This window comes from Chelon labrosus, assembly GCF_963514085.1.
Source record: "Chelon labrosus genome assembly, chromosome: 8".
NCBI lineage: Eukaryota > Metazoa > Chordata > Actinopteri > Mugiliformes > Mugilidae > Chelon > Chelon labrosus.
The window spans coordinates 8,581,035-8,601,464 of NC_140358.1; the positions used below are offsets into that span (position 1 = coordinate 8,581,035).

The following is a 20,430-nucleotide window of genomic DNA, read 5'->3' on the forward strand; positions in this document are numbered from 1 at the left end:
AATGCAACCCATGAACAAGACATTTTGTTCATGCTCCAAGTGAGTAGGCCCCAGCTCCGCAGAGGCCCTGAAAACCCCAGGTGGTCCTCACTTCATCTGTTTTGCAAAAATGTACAGATATATTTATAAATAAATAAATATATAATCGTAAATATGCTGCACCATTAAATGACAACATGCACACATGCTCTGCTGTCATTGAATTACCTTACATCAGATCTGTGGCTATAGGAGTATTTCAGGCCAGTCATTGCTCCAACGGCTCTGTACTGGAGCTTCCCAATGCATACGCGGCCTACTGAGGAGACTGCAGCGTTCAACTAATATGGAGCGATCCAAAATGCTTTTAAATGGCTCGTGCATATCGTTCTCTTGTCCTTTATAAAAGCATCAATAGGAGCACCTTTGGCCTTCCCATGTGAAATTTCCTTGTAGTTGTATTTATTTGCAAATGCTATTATGTTGAGACAAAAATAAATGGACTTTATTGTAAAATACACCCACTTATGCTCACGCGCACACACAAACTCACGCACCTTTTTGCCGCGTAAATCTCAAAGAACAGATTTTTCCATGACGCAATTTCTCTATTCATGTAAAAGAAGGGGGGAAAACAGCCTCAGAAGTTCCCCTCTCCCACTTTTACATGGGGGTAACAGAGCGTTACGTGACCGGAGTGCAGATGGGATCAGGGATGAGGACTACTTGAACTTCACCAGAGGAGAGCTTATGGTAAGCAGTTGCAGCAAGACTCTGCGGAGGTGCCGGTGGCAACTGGATTATCGTGCATGCATGTGCAGGAACAATACCTAAGGACTGATTTATTTTTGATTTAATGTATGATTCATGTTAGATAAGCACCCGAATAAAAGTTGCACCAATTAAAACAAATAAATAAAGTTAACTGCTGGAGTGTCTTTGTGCGCGTACAGTACGCAGCCTGGCGGTGAATGACAGCGTCTTGTGTGTGGATAAGCTATAAATATTGTATTCAGGCTTTGCTTCAGTCTTAGTCCAGTTTAGCAGACAATGGCCGATGGTGTGCGTGTACAGAATGCAGCGCCGTGGTCCAGGCTGCTGCCAAAACGTCTCTATGGGACCCAAAAAAAAGCACTTTGTATCCCACCCCTAGTTTTTCTCTGTCCAGCGTTCATTCACTATGATGCGCGCCTAGTTGAAGGAGCCTCTCCACACTGCATGCCTAAAACTTTCTAATGAAACCCCCAAACACTTTTTGACAAATATTATTTTTTTCCTCTAAGCTTTAAGAGGGTCTTCGACATATTAATCCGCGTTTTTATTGAAAGGAAATCTTAAGGTACGTCATATTCTTCGTTGAAAATACTATTATTTGTGCCTGGCTGTAGAAGAAGTTATTTGGATATGGTTATGAGAGGTGTGAAGATATCAAATGTGATTTATTTCAATGGACTCGTTTAACAAGTACCCTTTCTTCCTGTGAAGAATATGGAGCCCAGTTCCACAGAGGGAGGAGCTGAAGAGAAGCTCCTTAAAAATCATCCACCAAGTCCTGTAAGTGCTGACAATAAATTACTTTATTCTTTCGCTTTAGTAGCAGAGGCAGCAATTAGAGCATCTTTTCCATCTTTTTTTTACTGTCTTTAACTCAATAACCAAGCAGTTTTATTGGCACAAGTCTTATGACTCCCAGTAACAGTTCTTTCATAGGCCAGCCTTTCACAAATGAAGTGACTCTTTGATGGCACTCTCAAGTGTCCTGTGGTTCCTCTGGGATCTGTGTGTCCTGGCCTGCGGATGCTGAGAGTCGGTAACATCTGGATATCAGAGTGACCCTCCAGCTCTGCTGTCTGCAGCTGCTGCTCCAAGCAGGAGGGTCCACTCAGAGGAGGTCAGCTCTCCCAACGAGTGCCACAAGGTCACCAGCGGGTTTATAATTTGCAGAAACAGGGGATAGGACCGTCAGTGGGATGTCCATTAATATGCAGAGCACTGTCTGGCAGTTTACATTATCGGTCATACTCGGATCAGGAGGCATGCCATTTTTTTTCCTGCAGTAATTTGAAAAGAAAATAGGTTGACTGCAGAACTTAGCAGTTTAGAATATGTGTGGTGAGGGCTTTTTCTCTTCTCCTTCTTTCCACCAGCCTCACAAAGTGATACTGAAACATGGCCAAGAGCTGGAGGAAGAGCAGGAGGAGTTGGCCGAGCATCAACCTCTAGAGCAGGAAGACCTGAACTTTGAGAGATGGAAGCGCAGGCCGATTCCCAAGAGGACGCTCCACCAGAAAATAGACGACTTGAAGAAATACCTGTGGAATGCAGAGACCAACGAATTCATGGGTCGCTCTGGAAAGAGCTGGAGTGAGTTGATGAAGAAAGAGGTTCTCTGCTGTTGGGGTTTGGGGAGGGACGTTTGGATATATGCAAATGATCTTTTACTGCATGTGACCAGTAATTAATGTTGAGTGCGTTACAGTTAAATCGTCTTAAACAGTGTTAAGAGCAGACGGGGTGTTTGAATGCTTTTAAAAGATGCAGTCAAGGATAGTTTTGGGGGTGAGAAATGTCTCTCCACTCCAGCGACTCCGCTCACTGCGCTTTGAGTGTGTGTGTGTCCTCATGCTCAATGTTTACATAGGTGCATGGACAATTCAGAATGTCCCGACAAAAACAGACTGCCTGGGGACGTGTTCCCAGCAGGACTGCACTGTTCCAGGCCTCGCATTGGCCAGGAATCACATTCCTCCACATCTTACCATGCTCTCCGCAGCCTCTTTCCCAAAGCCTTGACGACCTTATCGCTGAACTTAAAGTGCTTATGGCCCCTCGGTTGCAGCAAATACGTGAAGATGCTCATGTCTTTTTTTTTTTTCCGTAGAGCTCACTGCCAAATTGAGCTTTGGTGCAGGCAAACGTTTTGGCAGGAGCCAGGCTGGACGAGTTTGTTGAGTCAATGATGATGGAGCAGCCTCTTGGTATTCCAGGGTAGTTGCTATATAACGCTGTAGAGCCCCCTCCCTCAGGTCCACTGTACACAATGGCAAACATAATCCAACTGAGTGTAGAGAGAACATCTAAGGAAAGAGTGTGTTTCTTGCAGAAGCTGAAATGCAGGGCAGTCAGCACCAGGAGCTGATTTCAGCTACGTAACCAGTGCGCACTTCTGGAGGAGTGGGGCCCATGTGTCCGCTGAAGAAAGGCCCTGAGTTGAAGTCTGTGCTGTGTGTCCTGTGAGACAAGTGTGCAAGAGGGGACACAATACCAGAGTGGGGTGATTGGTGCTCCTTGGAGCTGGCTGGGCCTCTAAGGCTGCAAAAGACCTTCACTACGATGGCAACCGGAGGTTCACTGTGTTCCTGAGTGAAAGGACAGCTGGGAGAATTCTCACTGAGCTCAAACAGAAAGGCCTTTGTGGCTTCGGGGACGCAGGGCTGGCTGCAGCTAGTCCCCTGTGAAATTGCCCGCACAGCAAAAGCCATTTAATTTAGGGCACGTTTAGCTTGATCAGTTGCTAACGGACTGTTAATTTAAAATTGCAGAGAAGTGTAAATTCTTTGTCACAGAGTTCTCACATTAGCTAAGTTCAGTTTATTTTTCATACTATAACTATTATTAGTTATTTGCAATAGCCAGACATGAGGGGAGGATGGCAATTTTGTGTGAGCACACAAATTAGTGACCATCCTGATCAAGGACAGTAGCTGGAGTCCAGACAGACCACACAGTCTGAGCAAAAATGGAACTTCCTATGGTTCATTAATTCCTCCACTCAGATTCATCGTCTGTTATATAAGCCACTTTTGTTCAAATACTGTGGAAGGAATATTCACCCTAATCACTAATTTTTTTTCACTCTCTCCCTTTAGGCCTCATCCTTCTCTTCTACTCTGCACTTTATCTGTTTCTTGCAGCCATGTTTGGTGGCTGTATGTTTTGCCTCATGTGGTCTATTAGTCCCTACCACCCCACCTACAATGATAGAGTGATGCCACCAGGTAAATATAACCCCAAACTCAAACCCCTCCACAGCCTGCTCCACTATCACTTTCCTCTCTTCTCTACATTCGACTGTCCTTCTGTCTGTTGCTTCTACTTGAGTCCCGGCACAGTTGACTGTCTCTTGGTCTCCACTGGCAGGTATGACGATGGCCCCGCACCTAGAAGGCCATGACATTGCTTTCAATGCATCTGATCGCAAATCCTGGAAGAAGTATGCCAAGTCTATGGAGGAATATCTAAGACGTGAGTTCATACTGATGTGATTGTGGGGGGTTAATGTTGAAGGTGGGAGGTCTGGTGAGGTTGTTGAGTTTATTTAAAATGAAGCAGACATGCAATGAGTTAATCCTCATCTTCATCACCTTTGTTCCCTTTTTCCATTCGGATCTTGCAGGGAATGCTGGGAAGGGAAGCCTCTTTGTGGGCAGAGTGCAGCCATTCAGTGCTAGTTTTTTTCACACTCTGCTTTTGTCAAGCTTCCTTAATCAGAGGCCTGGGTCTGGCAGTGCATTGCTATTGCAAAGGTTTATTTATGCCCCCCCCTTTCCTCGATCTCCCTCGCTCTCTGCCTCTTTCTCTCTGCTCCCCATTTTCAGCGTATAACGATGGTGCACAGGAGAGGAAGAATATTCGCTGCACAGACGACAAATACTTCATGCAGGACAACCTGGAGGAGAGTGAAGAACGGAAAGCGTGCCAGTTTAAGCGGTCCTGGCTGGGGCAGTGTTCAGGGCTGCAGGACCGCGACTATGGCTATTCTCAGGGAAAGCCATGCATCCTCCTTCGAATGAACCGGGTACGATGAGTGCTAGTAACCAAAAACAGAAATTCACAGAGCATAACCATGTGCACAAGGAACAAAAACTGCTTCACTGTTACTGAACAGTTGTTGTTTTTTTTTTTATGAGTGACATCTTGTGGACATTGTTGGAGGAACATCACAAACAAAAAACAGGGCGAAAACAGTTGTTTGTCTTTATGTTGTTGATTGCATGACAATACTTTTTTCTTGCTCTTTAATAGATTCTTGGTTACTTACCTGGTGAGGGCAAACCAATAAATGTGACTTGTGGAGTTAAGGTACAGAATTCATCAATTTTTTAATTGTGACTTCATGTCAGAGAAAAAAAAAAAAAACTTGGCTGAAAATATCATGTCATGCGAGTGAGTGCAATACAAGAAAATAATAACTTTTCTTGTATTTCAGAAAGGACCACCAGAAGCTTTGGGAGAAGTCCAATTTTTCCCTAAAAGCCTTTTTGAAATGAAGTACTATCCGTACTATGGGAAGCTCAGACATGTGAGTGACATTTTCCTCTCTGTGGACAACTGCTGTGGCGTAAGTCGAATCTGCCAGGTCTCAATGTGTGTCTCTTTTGTCTCAGGTCAACTACTCTGCACCGGTGGTGGCTGTGCGTTTTGCAGGAGTGCAGTACGACACTCACCTCCAAATACAATGCAAACTGAATGGAAAGGGCATTGTTAACGATTCACCCACTGACCGCTACCTGGGCAGTGTGACCTTCTCCCTGGATGTTGGAGCATAACGCTGCCAGCAGGATGCTCCTGTGAACACGAGGCAGGAAAATCTGTACAAGAATTATGTCGAACCATTATTTTCCATGAAATATGTTCTTTCCCTCTCTTCCTCTTTCACTTAAATATCCATGTCTCCTGCTGTGAAACAAAATCCTCAAGAAGTAGATATTTACTTTCTGTTGTATCTTTGTACCTTGAGCGTGCTGATGGCACCTGCACCCACAACAAACAGTGCTGAGCACAGGATGAGCGCGTAGAGTGAGTTCCAGTTCACTTCCTGATATTTTGTAATGATTAGCAAGATTAATCAAACTAAATTACACACTGCCCAATAGTTAGCATTTCTGGCTATGCAAATCCAATTATGACATAAAACATTAATAGGGAATTAGAAATATTATGTTGTCAGGTTAGATTATGGTTTTGTTTGCACATTTTTGTGTGACAAAGTGTACTAATTTGTTTTGCATTATATTTTTCACTGTATATTGTAAGAATTCAAAGAACTATCATGCAAACACTGAAAGCAGGACTTGTACTGTACTTACACAGTAAAAAGACATAATAAATGCAAATACACAATTACTATATTTTTGTTGAGTAGAGCAGCATTATACATTTATGATAAAGTATCACAAACCACTTTTTCTTTTGTAAAAACATTCGCTTTTGAAAATGAAATACTACATAAGACTGATCAATAAAGAGACATACTGTGCTGTGAAATAGTTTGTGAAAAGTCTGTACCATTTTAAAAAATATATAACTATTTTGTGGTAGTATTAATCCTGCCTGAAGTGTGCTACTAAACTTGGTATCAATGTTGTATTTATTCCTATTATAGTTCTTATAATAAATACAATGTTCTGGTATGTACTCTAAGTTTTCTTCCACATGAGACTAACAGTCTGCGTCAGATTTTTAACATCTATAACATTAAAACTGCTTTCACATTAATCTCAGTGAGGCTCTATATACTTATAATTTTAAGCAGATAAATACATTTAAAGTCACATAACTGATTTACAATTATTTACTCATTTATGAACTTCGCTTGCTTCAGAAATCTGCTTCACATCATTTGGCATTGGTGTCTTAGCTAAGCAATGCATTTTATGTCTTCTACATTTTTGATGGGTGCTGACAGATGTTTTTATTCAGCATTACCACTCCCACATCTGTATTTGTCTGATTATAGATGAAAACAGGCTATATTATTTGTGGAACACAAGAAATTTCTTTACATATTGACGAATGCAGTCATGCTAGCAGCTGTATAAGGCTGAACATTGTGTTGAACACTTATTTGCTTACTAGCTGTATACACAAACTAATGGTAAGATTCAGGAGAATGTTATTGCAGTGGATACAATTCATGTTTGTCTTCATCAAAAATCATGGGTATCAAAGCAATAGTTGAAAAAACTCACTCAAAACCACTTAACAATCTTAAGGAAACACACGCCTTAGAGGGGGACTTTCACTTTGTCATGTTGACCACCAGATTCTCTCCAATGCAATTTGCAACCTCGCCACTAGATGTCACTATTTGACACACTGGTCCTTTAAGCTTTTCAACCTCTGGGTCAACCTTAAAATCTGCCAGCACACCGGTCACAGCTGGAGTCATTGTGTGATTCATCAGTTGTATGTTTGTGGCAAAGTAATGGTTTTCTACATTTAAAGGTCAATAGCAAGTAGTTTATTATTTTGACAGACTATATATTGGGTCAGTGAGACAGCCAGGAAGTAAATGACTTCTTATTAATTTTATATTATAGAGGGATAATAGACTCAGTTCTCATCAGAATTTAAGTGAGGTAACACACCATCTGGATTGCATTATGGTGCACGTTGAACTCAAAGACAAAAATACCTCTACATGCAATTGGGATGGTCACACAACCAATAAGAGCATCAAATATGTCACAGATGCTTCTTAGCAATGTAAATGACAGTTTGCACTTCAAGGTTATTTTACTGTCATTACCTTTTACAACAGGCCCAGTAGTGGAATCTGAACAGCTCACCTCTTCCCGTTGGCAGCTATTTTGGTGTAAATATAAATCATCTCACCAGTGCTCAGATAACATGTATGACTATGTTGTTACTCTTCTGTCCATCGCAGCATAAAGCTTGGCCAAACAATTTGATTAGCCCAGCATAATGAATTCCACAGCAATTCTGAACCAAAATGGTCTGGGTAACCCCAGACTGGCTTCCAGACAGGGGGGAATCTATTTGCAGGAGTGTAATGTAGTGTCCACAGTCATGTTTTCATATGAACACATGCACTCATTGTGTTTTTGGTAGCTTAGAAGGAGCCAATCATGTCTATGTATATAGGGAGTTTGTCATCTTCCACAGAATATGCCATGTGTCCACCCAAACTGGACAAACCAAACACTGTCCTTAGAGAGGGGTCTTTGTGTTTTTATGTTGGCCACCATAGTCTCCAAAACAAGTGGAAATGCAGGACGGTTCAGTTGAAATCTGCTGTATCACCACTTGATATCAGATATCGACACACTGGTCCTTTAAGCCTTGTGTGACCTCTGGGTCGACTTTAAAATCTGACTGAACAGCATTAACAGCTGGAGTAAGAGTCATGCTTCTCTGTGGCAAGTTATAAAAAGCATGTTGTCGATCAAAGTCGAATGGACAGTTTTGAACCAACATGACAATTCACTCAGCAATGTGTGCATCTTGTGTTCAGCCGTTAACCTTTGAATTCAGTTTTGTCACAAGACGTACACAACTCCTCTCCTGCACTTCTTGTGACTGAAGCACAACACGACCCATAAGAAGAATGACAGTGATACAAAACAAGAACAAAACTTTATTTAATCGGTTCCCCACTTGTGTTAAACAAGCTCATCATTATATAACATTCTTCATCAGATGGAGACAAGCTTCAAGCAAGCGAACTCAGAGGTGCACAACAGAAAGGCACGAAACTGTCGGGGAGTGACTGAACGAAACAGAACCGAGGATCACATGAATGATATGGTGTAAGTTGAGAAATATGACTTGTGGTCTTCATACTTGAACTGATGCTGCTGCCAGTGTTACTGATCCATCACACTGAGGGTAGTGTGGGGATCACTAGTGTTTGATCCCAGCCACCAGTGAAGCTCTGAGACTACTGTTTGTTGAAATATCATAGGATTACTAGGGAACAACAAGATCATTTAGTCACCAAATATTCACAAGTGAAAAGTGCACGTTTCCAGAAAAGTCTTAAATCTTCCTACAATGAGTAAACACTAAAATCTAGGATCACACATTAATAAAAAAAAACAAAAAAACAACTGGTCCCAATGCTGGTAAAGTGTCTTGTAAAATTATCGTCCCTTTCAACGAAGCTATAATTAAGAGACTAGATGTGCAAGTTTCATTTAGCAGTTCATTGTTACATTAAAGACTGAAAACGTGGTGCCTGGGAAATGAACGTCAGTGGCTGTATAAGCTTGCTCGTACATTCAAAAATCTAAGTCAGTCATTCTATACAAGAGAGTAATTTACACATATACTATTATACAGCACAGAAACCGAGGGCAAAAAGCCTCTCTTGGGTGGGGGAGCAGGAAGGAGCAGGAGGTGGACGGCTACTCACAGCCATAAATTTGAGTTTTTAAAACATGCAATCTATAATTAAACAATGCAATATCAATCATAAATGTTTTGGTACTTGATTCAGTCACTGGCATCAATGCAAAACAAACGGTTGGGGTGGCTGCTTGGATAAATTTGAAACTGGGTAAATAAGCTAAAGATTAATTTTAGGTAGATGCTGCCTCACTGGAAACAGGAAAAAAAAAGCACAAATCTGGGAAGCCTTTGATGCGAAGACGGGCAGGAAGATTGGGAGGAAGGAGTTTAAAAGAGGGCTGAAGAGGGATGAGATGACAGAAGCAGCCTGGGTTGGATTATACAGACTGGTAGCCAGTGCGACTCTTCCTCCGACCAATCAGGTAAGAGATAAGCACAAGGATGATTAGGAAGCTGAGAGCCACGCCCACTGCAATGGGCACCAAAAAACTCAAATCAGAGTCCAGGAAGCATTCCTCAGCTGACGGACAGAAAGAAAGAAACAGAGACAAGCGGTTAGTGCCTTAGAAGACAACTACTCAGAGAAGGTTTTGCATTAGAAAGAAAGGGTTAGAAACAAGAGCAGTAGCAGCAAGAAGAGACCAAAACCTACAAAAAAGAGGAATCAAGTATGTAGATGTAGTGTAGATTAATGTGTTAAAGTGACTATTAATCTTTTATGAACACTGATTTCATGCAAACGATCAAAGAAATTTTGGGAAATAGTTTCTTGCTGTGAGTCAGATGAGAAGTTCAATACTTCTGTACGCTCAACACAAAGCTGGAGTCAGAAGCTAGTTAGCTTATCAGCCCCTCAAATACTCACAGATTATAACTACTATTATCACTACAGATTATTTGTTTTTCTTTAATCTGTACAAAACTGTAATGCAAGAGCAGCACTGAGTGTTGGTTTATTTCTTAGCTTTCAACTCAATTTGTTTGATTTCTTTTGCCAACACCGATAAATAAAAAACTCATAATTTTACACTAGATTTTGGGTGGATTAAACCAAAAAAATATTACTTATTGAGCCTTAGAGGCAATAGCAGACATATTCCTGTCGTCGTTGGACAGAACCAGGTCAGTCGCTCCCTGCTGACGAAGCTTTATAGTTAATATGTACTCTTAGCGTAACCCTCAGCAAGAAAACCAACATTTCCCAGAATGTCTAACTTTACCAATAAAGCCTGGCATCTACAGCACTAAACATGGAAACATCAACAAGACACATACTGGTCATTTTTCACAATCAGTGAAAGGCAGCGTGGCAAACAGGAAGTGGCTATCCTTTGCGTGGCAGAAAGCTCTGAATGCGTTTAATTGAGAGACTCATAGTTGGCCATGTTTCTCTTTCTCCCGATGAAATAGGCCACCAGAACAACAAGAATGAGAACAAGCAGGGAGACTCCAACAGCTATGGGAACAAGGAAGCTCTCCGCCTCAGCCTGGCAATCCTCAGCTAGACGAAAGAGAGCACAGAGGTGAATGTCTCAACAGAGGTGATAAGAAAATGAACTGTTAATGGAAGAACGGCTGAAAGAAAGAAGAAGCGAGTTTAGGAATCTCCCAAGTACTAAAAGCAGAAACAAGATGAAACCTTTTTGTTTTTCTTTAAAAGGCAAAGACATTTACTCAAGTGTCAAGGAACATCTTTATTTCCATAGATCTTAAAACGCTAAAAAGCTCCACTGACACAATTTGAAATCCAATTTATTATAGCTAACAGCATAAGAGAGGATGTAGATGAAATCAGCAGTTGTTTGTATCCACATTACACACATTAACCGAGATGGTCTTGCAGCACGGATTCCCTTTGCTTAACATGTGCGTGCAGTAAATAATGAGACAAATCACATCCAGCATCAGGTACTGAATGCACAAAACAGAGCACGTTTATCGTGATGATTAGCCTGTCAGAAGAGATCAAGGAAGATTCACCTCCAGAAAAAAAGGTCTTAATAAAAATCTTTAAGCTGGTGCTGCAAAACCATCTTCATTATTAAGGCAACTGAGTTTGTACAAAGCGGAAATACACAAAACCACAATAATGGCAAGCAAAAATCAAAGCACATATTTGATTAAGCTGAGCTATTATTCATACACATGGGAAAGCAAATTTGATAAAATGCAAAAATTTGTAGATGCAAACAGCTGGAACAATGCAATCAGTACACAGCTACTACCACCATGTTACACTGGGCTCTCTATCCTTACAAAAATACATGATCTGTTGCTAGCTGCTGCTTCCCTGCTCTTTGACTTAAAGGCCCTGACAACTTTCTTTTAGCTTTGTAGAGCTTTTAAAGGAGTAGTGTGATGTTTGGGGAACTGCATTAATATACTTTCTTACTGAGAATTGGTAGTACTGATTAGACAAACAACAAGATATTAATTACTGAACTTCAGAGGTACAATTAAGCTGGTTAGTTTCAAGTCACCGTGATAAGCTATGCTAATCTGCTCCTGGCTGTAGCTTTTCACTGACGTGCCAGTTCATTAGGTACACTAGTGAAAATGAATGCTTTCTAATATAACATATATCCTGCGATTCAGCATTTGTTTAAAATAAGAGAGCTGTTGATTCAACTGTGTTTCCTTTTTGAAGGCTGTGGTTTGTGGTACTATAGTAGAATGTATTCATTTACACCAGTGTACCTAATGTTACGGCAAGTGAGTGCATATTTAACAGACATTACTGAAAGTAGTAATAATCTTCTGATTCAACTCTCCTCAGGAAAGAAAAGCATTCTCCAAATCTATTTTTTTTTTCTTCTGAACTCCATCATTTCTTGTTTATTCACAAATATCTAAAGTCAGAGGAGTCTGAAACTAAAGCTTTGAGGGAATTTAACATCCCCCTCTCTAGCGGCAGCCCTAGAAGCGGGGGCCGAGCACAGACTTTTACACAGGTGAGATCATGTGACAACAGTCATAACATAAGTAAAACATAACACGTTTCTTAGTGCATTTATATGTAAATATCCTCAGTCCAGAACGATCTGTGTTGAGAGAGAATATCTACACAATAGTACTATCCCTTTTCTATACCTAATGCCAAATGTATTCAGACTGGAACGTGTGCAAATGTAGAAGCCAGAGGTGTGATTAATAACACTAACAATGGCTTCATCTCCTGGATTTCTGTTTCAGGACCTGAATCTAAGGTCATTACTTTTACTGCTTAAAATGTCTTCTAAGAGGAAGGTCTATCAAACAATACACAATCTTGACATAATTCCAATGTTTCTCCTGCTCCACAGGGGTAAACAAAGGCTAAAGCATATTTCTTTAGACAACTTTTCCACACAGAGTAGGCGCCTACGATGAATTTCTAGGAACAAAGACAAAATGCTGCTCGACCGTCTTGCTTTGATTCGTGGGGAATTGCTGTGGATGTGCTGTGGAAGTTGTCATTCGTACGCGCCTTAATTATGGGGGAGGAAATGTGGAACCACAAAGGAAGTAAAAACTGAAATGCGCTTAAAGATTAAGTCACGGCAAAAGCAAATGGAAAGGGAATGTCTGCTGAGCAAGTGCAGGAGCCCACGGCCGCAAATTTGAAGCGTCACAAATCTCGAGCCAGAAATGTGTGAAAAGATGATGTCCAGGGACTTTTGTCTAAGTCTTGCTGCATTTGCACACATAGTTTATGTTGATAGTCAACCTACGTCTGATTGTAATTACTTACATTTTAGGAAATGTTTTGTGGATCTTGCACTTGCCCAAAAAAAACCAAAAAAAAAAAAAAACAACAACAAAAAAAGGGAAACACAGTACATCCATGAATAATAATAAAAAAAAAAAAAAAAAGAGCACAAACACTGGGGTCATTGAGAAGTCTGGTCCTTGGGAAGAGCACTTTCTAATCAAATATGATGAAACCTGAGACGACTGCAATTAATGTCAAATATCAGACAGGAACATCTACTTGTCTGGCAGCTCTCACTTTATAAAACTAGCTCTTGTGTTTTCCATTAGACACTTTACCTCTGTTGCCAATTTAACAAATGTACATAAAGCCCAAGGACCAGGCTTGGGAACCCCGTGATGTTTCAGGATTTAAAGGGTCTGATATCCAACGTAAGTCTTTCTTCGACCAATCAGGTAAGCGATCACTACAATGACAATCAGGCCAGCCAGAGCAGCGCCAACAATGATTGGGATTAAGATGCTGGTGTCATCCAGTGAACATTCATAGGCTGCAGATAAAAGGAGAGTCAGTCAACAAGTGGAACAGTGATCCTTTTGATTTAAAACACATCCTGTGAGACAAGAGTGGAGCAGCAGGAAAACGGTTCATGTTCGATGTCACACACAGTTCTCTCTAAATGAACATCTGGATGAACCAGACTTCATTTGCAGGTTTTTTTATTCCTTACAAGGCCTGCTTTTTATTTTTTGGTTCAGTGCTTCTTTCACCTCTTCAATGAGCAGACCGTCTTTTATTTTAAGTGTGCACAAGCCACATTTAAACACACTACAATCAGTCAGCATTACAAAACCACATTAGTCATGAATAGGCAACAACTATCTGGAATTGCCTTCTCTGATTCATGTCAGAGCTGGTTATGACTTTGAAACTGCTTGTGTGAGTGTCTGATGTGCAGAAGGCAGCAAAACTAAATCCATGCATCACTCAGTTTTCATTTTCTCATTGTTGCCAACACTTGAATTGGATATCTTGGAGTAAACCAAACAGTGATTGTCTTAAGCCGAGCTCAGACTACAGGAGCTTCAGGCAGATTTATGCCTGAATTCAACCACTGTTGAGGTTCAGCTCAGATTATTTGGTAATGTGAGGTAGTTGGAGAACTGCTCATAAACCCCCCCAACTGAGCCGTCCAAATTAATATCAAATATTGAGGCTACCGCTACTGATTTCATTAATTCCCATCCGATTAATTGAGAGATATTTCAGTTTCAAAACAATTTTACTTAGCTATGAAACAGATTTTCACAAAACTTATGTTGCAAGTATTACAAAAATGCAACTCTGTCCAGGCGCATTATTAAAATTGTAGCCACCTAGCTTTTCTGTCGTCAATACTTTTCAATTGATATTTAGGATTTAAAATCTGGTTGACTATGTCAGTTCTTTTATAACAGGATACAGAGCAGATGACCGTGTATTCAAGCAACAGTTAACATTAACAGCCCTCTGGACAAATGTTTGCTAGCATACTACTGCAGATATTAAAACTAACCTGATGCTCCTTCTGCTTTTGGTTTGGTTGACAACCAACTTGTACGTGCATTACAGCAAGTTGTTGCACGATAGCGTCTGTTTTGTTTACATTCTCCTCCTTGTGAGCTCAGTATCAGGGTGCGTTCAGAGGTACCTGATCTGACACGTACTGTTGTTTCACAACATAATATCTTGTAGTGAGTGTACTAATATTTTCAGATCTTGCAGCGTGTGGTTTGAGATTAGAGAGAAGAATATCTGTGAAGTTTCTCGTGAAGTGTGTGAGTGATGAAACCTGATTTTCAGATTGGGCAGGATATTTTAACTCCTGTCATCTGAGCTCAGCTTCACAGGGAAATTTAGCACATAATGTTAGATGACAACTGTTCATTGTAAAACCAACTCTATTAACTATTAATTATCAGGTCATTGAAATTGAATTAGCCACCACTGCACTGTAACCCATTAGGTCACATTTTTATCTTCCCTAGTCATCACAGTCATTTCTCCCAGACTGAGTCGACATGAAACAGCTGCAGGGTCTGATTTAAAAAGACATGAAGGAATGACTTACCTGTACTGAAACCACTCTTAGTGACTTTAAAGGGCTGCACTCGTAGGTTGAAGGTGTAAATGGTGAGGAGGTCGGTGACGTTGTAGTTCTGCTCCTTGTTACACATGTAGGAGCTGCCGACAGACGCCTCCCACAGACTCATATTGGTGTTCGCTTCGGAAAACACTCCACCTTGACAGCAAGAGACAGAAACACAAATCAGCATGTGATTTGTTCTCAGTCGTTTGGTGTATAAAGTTAGATGTGATTCTTTTCATTACCAGTGCTCGGGTTTGCAGTGACGTTCAGAGCATGTAGGCGGAATTTCTTTGCGTCCTGCAGAAAAAAAAAGTTAAGATTATACAAAACTAAAGCAAAACATTTTTAAAAATGTTACAAATTTTGCAAATTCCCACCATGGACAGGCTGTAATCTACTGAATAATCATTTACGTTTAAGGACACAAGTACTTCCCGCTCTCCTATTTGGATGAGGAGTGATACTGACTGTGTAGACTTCACATTCTGTTGCTTCCTGTTTAATTCAGTGATGTGTGTGTTAAGTTAGTAACCACACTGCAGCATTTTTGTACACCTAATTCAATGATTTTCAACTACAGATACACAGTGGTATAGTTTCAGTTTATGTAAAGACGGCGTAAAAAAGGTGGCAACTCTACGGTAGGATTATTTTGGATGTTGTGGTTTGTGGTGCTGGACTGAATTAAAAACAGAAGTGTTTACTGCTTAGCCTAGCCCACAGACTAAAATAAGGTTGTCAAAATAATACAGACACGTGTCAGAACTGTTGTATCAGAACACATTCGTTTTCACTAGTTCATAATAAGGCAGGAATATAAAATAGTTTCTATGTCTTCTGGTTCTACCATTCAAAGTGATAGCAGTACAGTTAACATGACCTAACCTAATATACTGAGGGAAAAAAGACAGACCGAAACATGAACTATTGCACAATCACTGCCTTGTCCTGATTCACATGTGAAATGGATGCAATACAGTTACTCAGTGTGGAAAATTCCACTTTGATTTACCTAATCAGGACAGCGAAGGGTAACTTTAGGACCTCTGATAAGACTTTAGGGGTAAAGACAGAAATAAAAGACGGAAAGAAAAGGGGGAACTGCTCGCCTGTCTCAGTCCAACGTTAGCAAAATCTGCCAGTCAGTGACTTGCCAGCCCTCAGTAACTAAAATATCTGTTTTGTTTCATCATTCAAAAGGCGTAAGACTGACTGGCACATGACAGACCATTTCTCAATAGGGAAAGTGGCCGGCTGACAATAATTCTGAAGATACGCCAAGTTAAATATAAAGTTAGAACCAGCTGCTAAGTGCTTCTAATAATATATTTACTAGAAAGACACAAGAGAGGTAGCAATCTTCTCATATTACTCTTTTCCAGAAAGCGAGTGAATGATTTTTCCAAAGCTATTTCTTTAAAGCAAAACTGAAAGTGTTTGTCAAAAGGGAAAATGGTACTGATAAAACAACATAATGCTACACACTTACACTGACAAAAGACAACCGGATGGTCATTGAGTCAGACACCAACAGAAGCTCACTGCTGTTGTCTCCACACACTCCAGAGGAATTGGTCTTGGTTGGGTCCAAGTTCATCTCCTGATATTTCTAAGTCAGACAGAAGAGAAGCAAATCAATGAGGACTGTGGAAGATCATAAACAAAGGGGGCTAACAGGACTTCAGCATTCTTATTCTGCATATAGAAACGTACCTCTCCATGTCTGAAACCAATCCGTAGGCCAAAGTCAGCCAACAGGCAGGCCGTGCTGTTCTCATCATGCTTGATGCTGTAGTTTCCAGTGGTCGGTGTCGGGAGGGTGGGGGTCGGGGTGGTAGTAGGAGCGGCGGTGGTGGTGGTGTTTGTGACCGGCGCTACAGTGGTTGCGGGGATATCAGCAGCACAAGAGGTTACTGTGTAAGGAGAAAACAGCGATCATCAGTGAGAATGTTAGAGACACATTACAGCCAGAATGAGACGTGTGGCAACATCTGGACTTACTGTTCTCACTCTTGCTGCCGTTAGTGACAAAAGCCTGGATGAGCACGTTCCACAGCGTCATGTTGACTGACTCAGTATGGATCTCGTCTATGCTGTTGCAAGAGTAGCAGGTATCCACGCCAACATTTTTGATTTGAGGCTTCACAGTCACATTTGCAGTTTCTAAAGAAAACAAAAACACATTAGGAACAAGACCTTTCATCAATGTGTGTATGTTTTATTTTTATTTTTAATTCATTTCTTTGGCACTGTGAGGTGTAGACGTTACCATTTGACACAGAGCCGGGGAAGAAAGTCGAGTCACTGAGACTGTAAGAAAACGTGATAAACTCCGCCTGGTATTTACTTCCATTCAGTGAAAAATGCACAATCCAAGAGTGACCTTCACCAAAATTAACCTTCAGCGTTGAGTTTGTGGCATCACATTTACTGCCATCTGTTGTGACATTAGCAGGAAGTTCAAACAAAGCTGTTTGTGTCTGAAAGAGAGCAGAGTGTCGCCTTGTTTAACATGATTATTTACCTTAATTATCTCTCTGTATCAGCTGTATGCTCGGCCAGCAAGTGATATATGAGTCTTGTTGTACTCCAGTGGTAACTCACTGGTAAATGCAAAAAAATAACTTGTTCTTGTTGAGAAAACCATCTGGCAGGGTTTTGAAGATGATTATAGCGAGATTAGATGATAATCTAGATAGATAGATAAATTTGATGCTCAGCTGTTAGTTAGTTGTTTAATTGTTTGTCAAATCTGCCTGACAAAAACATAATTTTATCTGATGCCTAACTCTTAAAATATTGTACCAATCACTGTTTGCAGTTTCTTAACATTTCCCCTGTTAACCAATATTCATTAACATTGCTGTAACAGACAAGAACCTGTTGGAACAAATATGAAACATCTGTTACAGATTAGAATATTTTTGAAACTGTATACATATCTCTGTCCTGTTCCTTTCTATTGCAACTACAACAAGTGAAAAGACACCCCAGTTACAGGATATGCACCAGGAAAACACGCTAACTAAAAATGCTGAATAGCAAGAATCTGTTTGCGTTTAAGTGACCTCTCATTTCCCTTTCCCATAATGACGCATGCTTCCACAAACGTTGTGTGACAGTCACGCTGGTGAGGGAGCCTGATAAGCAACTCACATGGATTAGCAAAACATTTCATAATAACTCTATTACAGCAGGCTGATGTACTAAATATACATTTTAGAGTAGGATATCTCGTGGCTTGCGTGACTATGAGCAGAAACCCACCTTATTGTCAGCTCCTTCATAGTAGACGGAGAAGTTGAGCGTTAGATTTGCATAGAGGCATAACTTGCCATCTTGTAGGTAAGACACCTCAGTGCCTCGTGACAGATGGGATGCTGAAAAAAAAAAAGAGGATAAAATATGAATGTTATAGTTATAATTGTAAGTAAAATTTACGTAGTCTGCATTTAATGTTTTACTCTCTCCTTTAAAACTGTAGTCATAACAGGTGGAAATTCATAACCCTATACTCTCTTATCGTTTAGGACACATACCTAATATCAGGTGGGATTAGTTCATTCAGTTCAATTGTATTTATACAGTGTTAATAACAACACAAATTGTCTCAAGCCGCTTTGCAAAACCCAGCCTGAAACACCCAGAGCAAGCACTAAGGCGACGGTGGCAAAGAAAAACTCCCTTTTAACAGGAATAAACCTAGTTTATACTAAAATAAAGGCAGGTTCACCTCTTGCTGAGATGACAACGCTAACCAATGCAAAAACTAAGTTAGCATTTCCAGGTGGCATCAAATGACCCCAACAGCATGAAGTGTGGGGATCATCTGTATGAAAATAATCAATAAGACAAATATTCGCAAAACCCCTTGAGTTAGTGTACAAAAGCTAATTTCCCACAGTGTGAAACACTTATATACTAATAAAAGGACTACTTGTTTCCATCTGCTAAATGCATTTACAAATATTTTGAATGACTAAAATGGACAACAAAACATCATTCAAAGTGAGCACACTGATAAGAAGACTGAAAGTCCAAGTCATAATTGCAACAAAGTCCATTACATTTCCACTGACTGTAAAAAACACAATTTAACAGAGAGGACAAAGTCCACTGACATTAACTATTTGCTTTGTCATCTACTCAGCTCCCTGGAGCAGTCACAACACGCACAACACATGTAAACTCACGCACAATAATTGGCACCTAGCTATAAAGTATACAGTATTCTTACTGAAAGGTCAGTTTAAGACAGAGTCAGCTTCATCTGAACACATCGAAGTATGTGAGATAAGGTTGTTTAAGCTCCTGGTGAGTTCGCATAATGTCGTATCTTTCTGAACTAGACATGAACTTTTTGAGAAATAAATTACAACCCAACGTTAACGCTAACTTAACCACACAACAGCAATTTACAGTTGACTGTGTAGAGTTTAAAATGCTTATCTAACGTTTGCTTTGTCAGTAACCTTAACATATATATATTTCACTGTAATGTACGTTAGCTATTTTACTGAATTCCGTTAGCTCATCTGTACTGCGTTCTAGCTGTACAGTCACGTGCTAACTTGAAATAAACTGCCAAACAAAGCTAAGCTAGCCGTTTGGGAAAGCTAGAACAATGCTAATACGTTTTGCGCCGTAACATTGGAGTTATATACGTTTTATTTTACTGTATTCACCTTGGTGTGGCTGTGGCTAAGGCTTTAGCAGCAGGCGTGACTCAGACAGACTGAGGTTTCATTATTAACTTGAACTTTAGCTTTTAAAGCTAGCAAGCTAACAGTTAATCTTGCTAGCGTTAGTTGGCCAAATCATTGGCTTATAGGATAACCTTAGCAGTATGACTAATGCTGTCACATACTTTTAGCAGATGTTTTCAGGGCACTGTTTGATTTTTTGGATACATAAAAATCCACGCCAGCGGCTATATGGACGAAGCTAATCGTCTGGCTGTGTTAGTTCAGTGTTGACGTAGGTAACAATTAGCAACAAAGCTAATAGCAAAACATCAAGACGAGAGCTCATTTGATCGGTTGCTGACAGCGACTTCGTTTCAAGACATGCGCAATAAATTTATCATTATCAAACAGTCTTATGTATTTACCATTAAATACTGTTGACTACCGGCAAAATAATCGTTTCATCTATTTTTCTGAGCAGCATTTAGCCTGAGCCCAGACGCGCCAGGGCCACACAAGTTTAATCACGTCACTTTTCGGAAATTTATTTTTTTCAGCTGATTTGAAGGTATATTAATATGATTATACATACCGAGTCCAAAGGCGAGGACTAAAACAAATGCAGCATATCGGGACATTGTCGCTTGGTAGTTCGGAGTGTCAGCCACCGGAGAGAGAGAATGAAAACAACCGACAGGGACGCTCGATCAGCGGTGTTTGTGATGCAGCTCAGCCTCTGCCGACTGTACCAGGAAATAGAAGTCATATGACAGCCCCAATGTGTCGAAGCTGAAAGGAGGTGTGGACTACTTTCCTTTAATTATTGACCTGTGCGCATTTTAAGACTCACAAAA

The 20,430-nt window shown here is 40.5% G+C and overlaps 2 protein-coding genes across 3 annotated transcripts; one reads left to right on the forward strand and one right to left on the reverse strand.

Annotated features, from left to right (window-relative positions):
* Nucleotides 1-573: 573 nt before the first annotated feature.
* Nucleotides 574-5,552, forward strand: atp1b4 (ATPase Na+/K+ transporting subunit beta 4; the record flags this gene model as incomplete). The annotated part of the gene is made up of 9 exons (XM_084550581.1): nt 574-732; nt 1,465-1,533; nt 2,127-2,343; nt 3,849-3,977; nt 4,120-4,224; nt 4,578-4,777; nt 5,005-5,061; nt 5,189-5,281; nt 5,367-5,552. 9 exons carry the CDS (start codon nt 574-576, stop codon nt 5,526-5,528), a joined length of 1,191 nt encoding a protein of 396 aa, XP_084406707.1. The 3' UTR covers nt 5,529-5,552.
* Nucleotides 5,553-9,818: 4,266 nt separating this feature from the next.
* On the reverse strand, nt 9,819-20,405 carry lamp2 (lysosomal-associated membrane protein 2). Of its 2 annotated transcripts, none has more exons than XM_084549493.1 (9): nt 20,169-20,405; nt 18,159-18,271; nt 17,161-17,371; nt 16,893-17,054; nt 16,605-16,804; nt 16,381-16,500; nt 15,134-15,188; nt 14,874-15,044; nt 9,819-10,573 (listed from the first exon to the last, which is right to left on the reverse strand). In XM_084549493.1, exons 1-9 carry the CDS (start codon nt 20,212-20,214, stop codon nt 10,431-10,433), a joined length of 1,221 nt encoding a protein of 406 aa, XP_084405619.1. In that variant the 5' UTR covers nt 20,215-20,405; the 3' UTR covers nt 9,819-10,430. The 2 variants fall into 2 exon arrangements, with proteins under 2 accessions (XP_084405619.1, XP_084405620.1); XM_084549494.1 differs by lacking the exon at nt 9,819-10,573 and adding an exon at nt 10,752-13,313.
* Nucleotides 20,406-20,430: the final 25 nt, after the last annotated feature.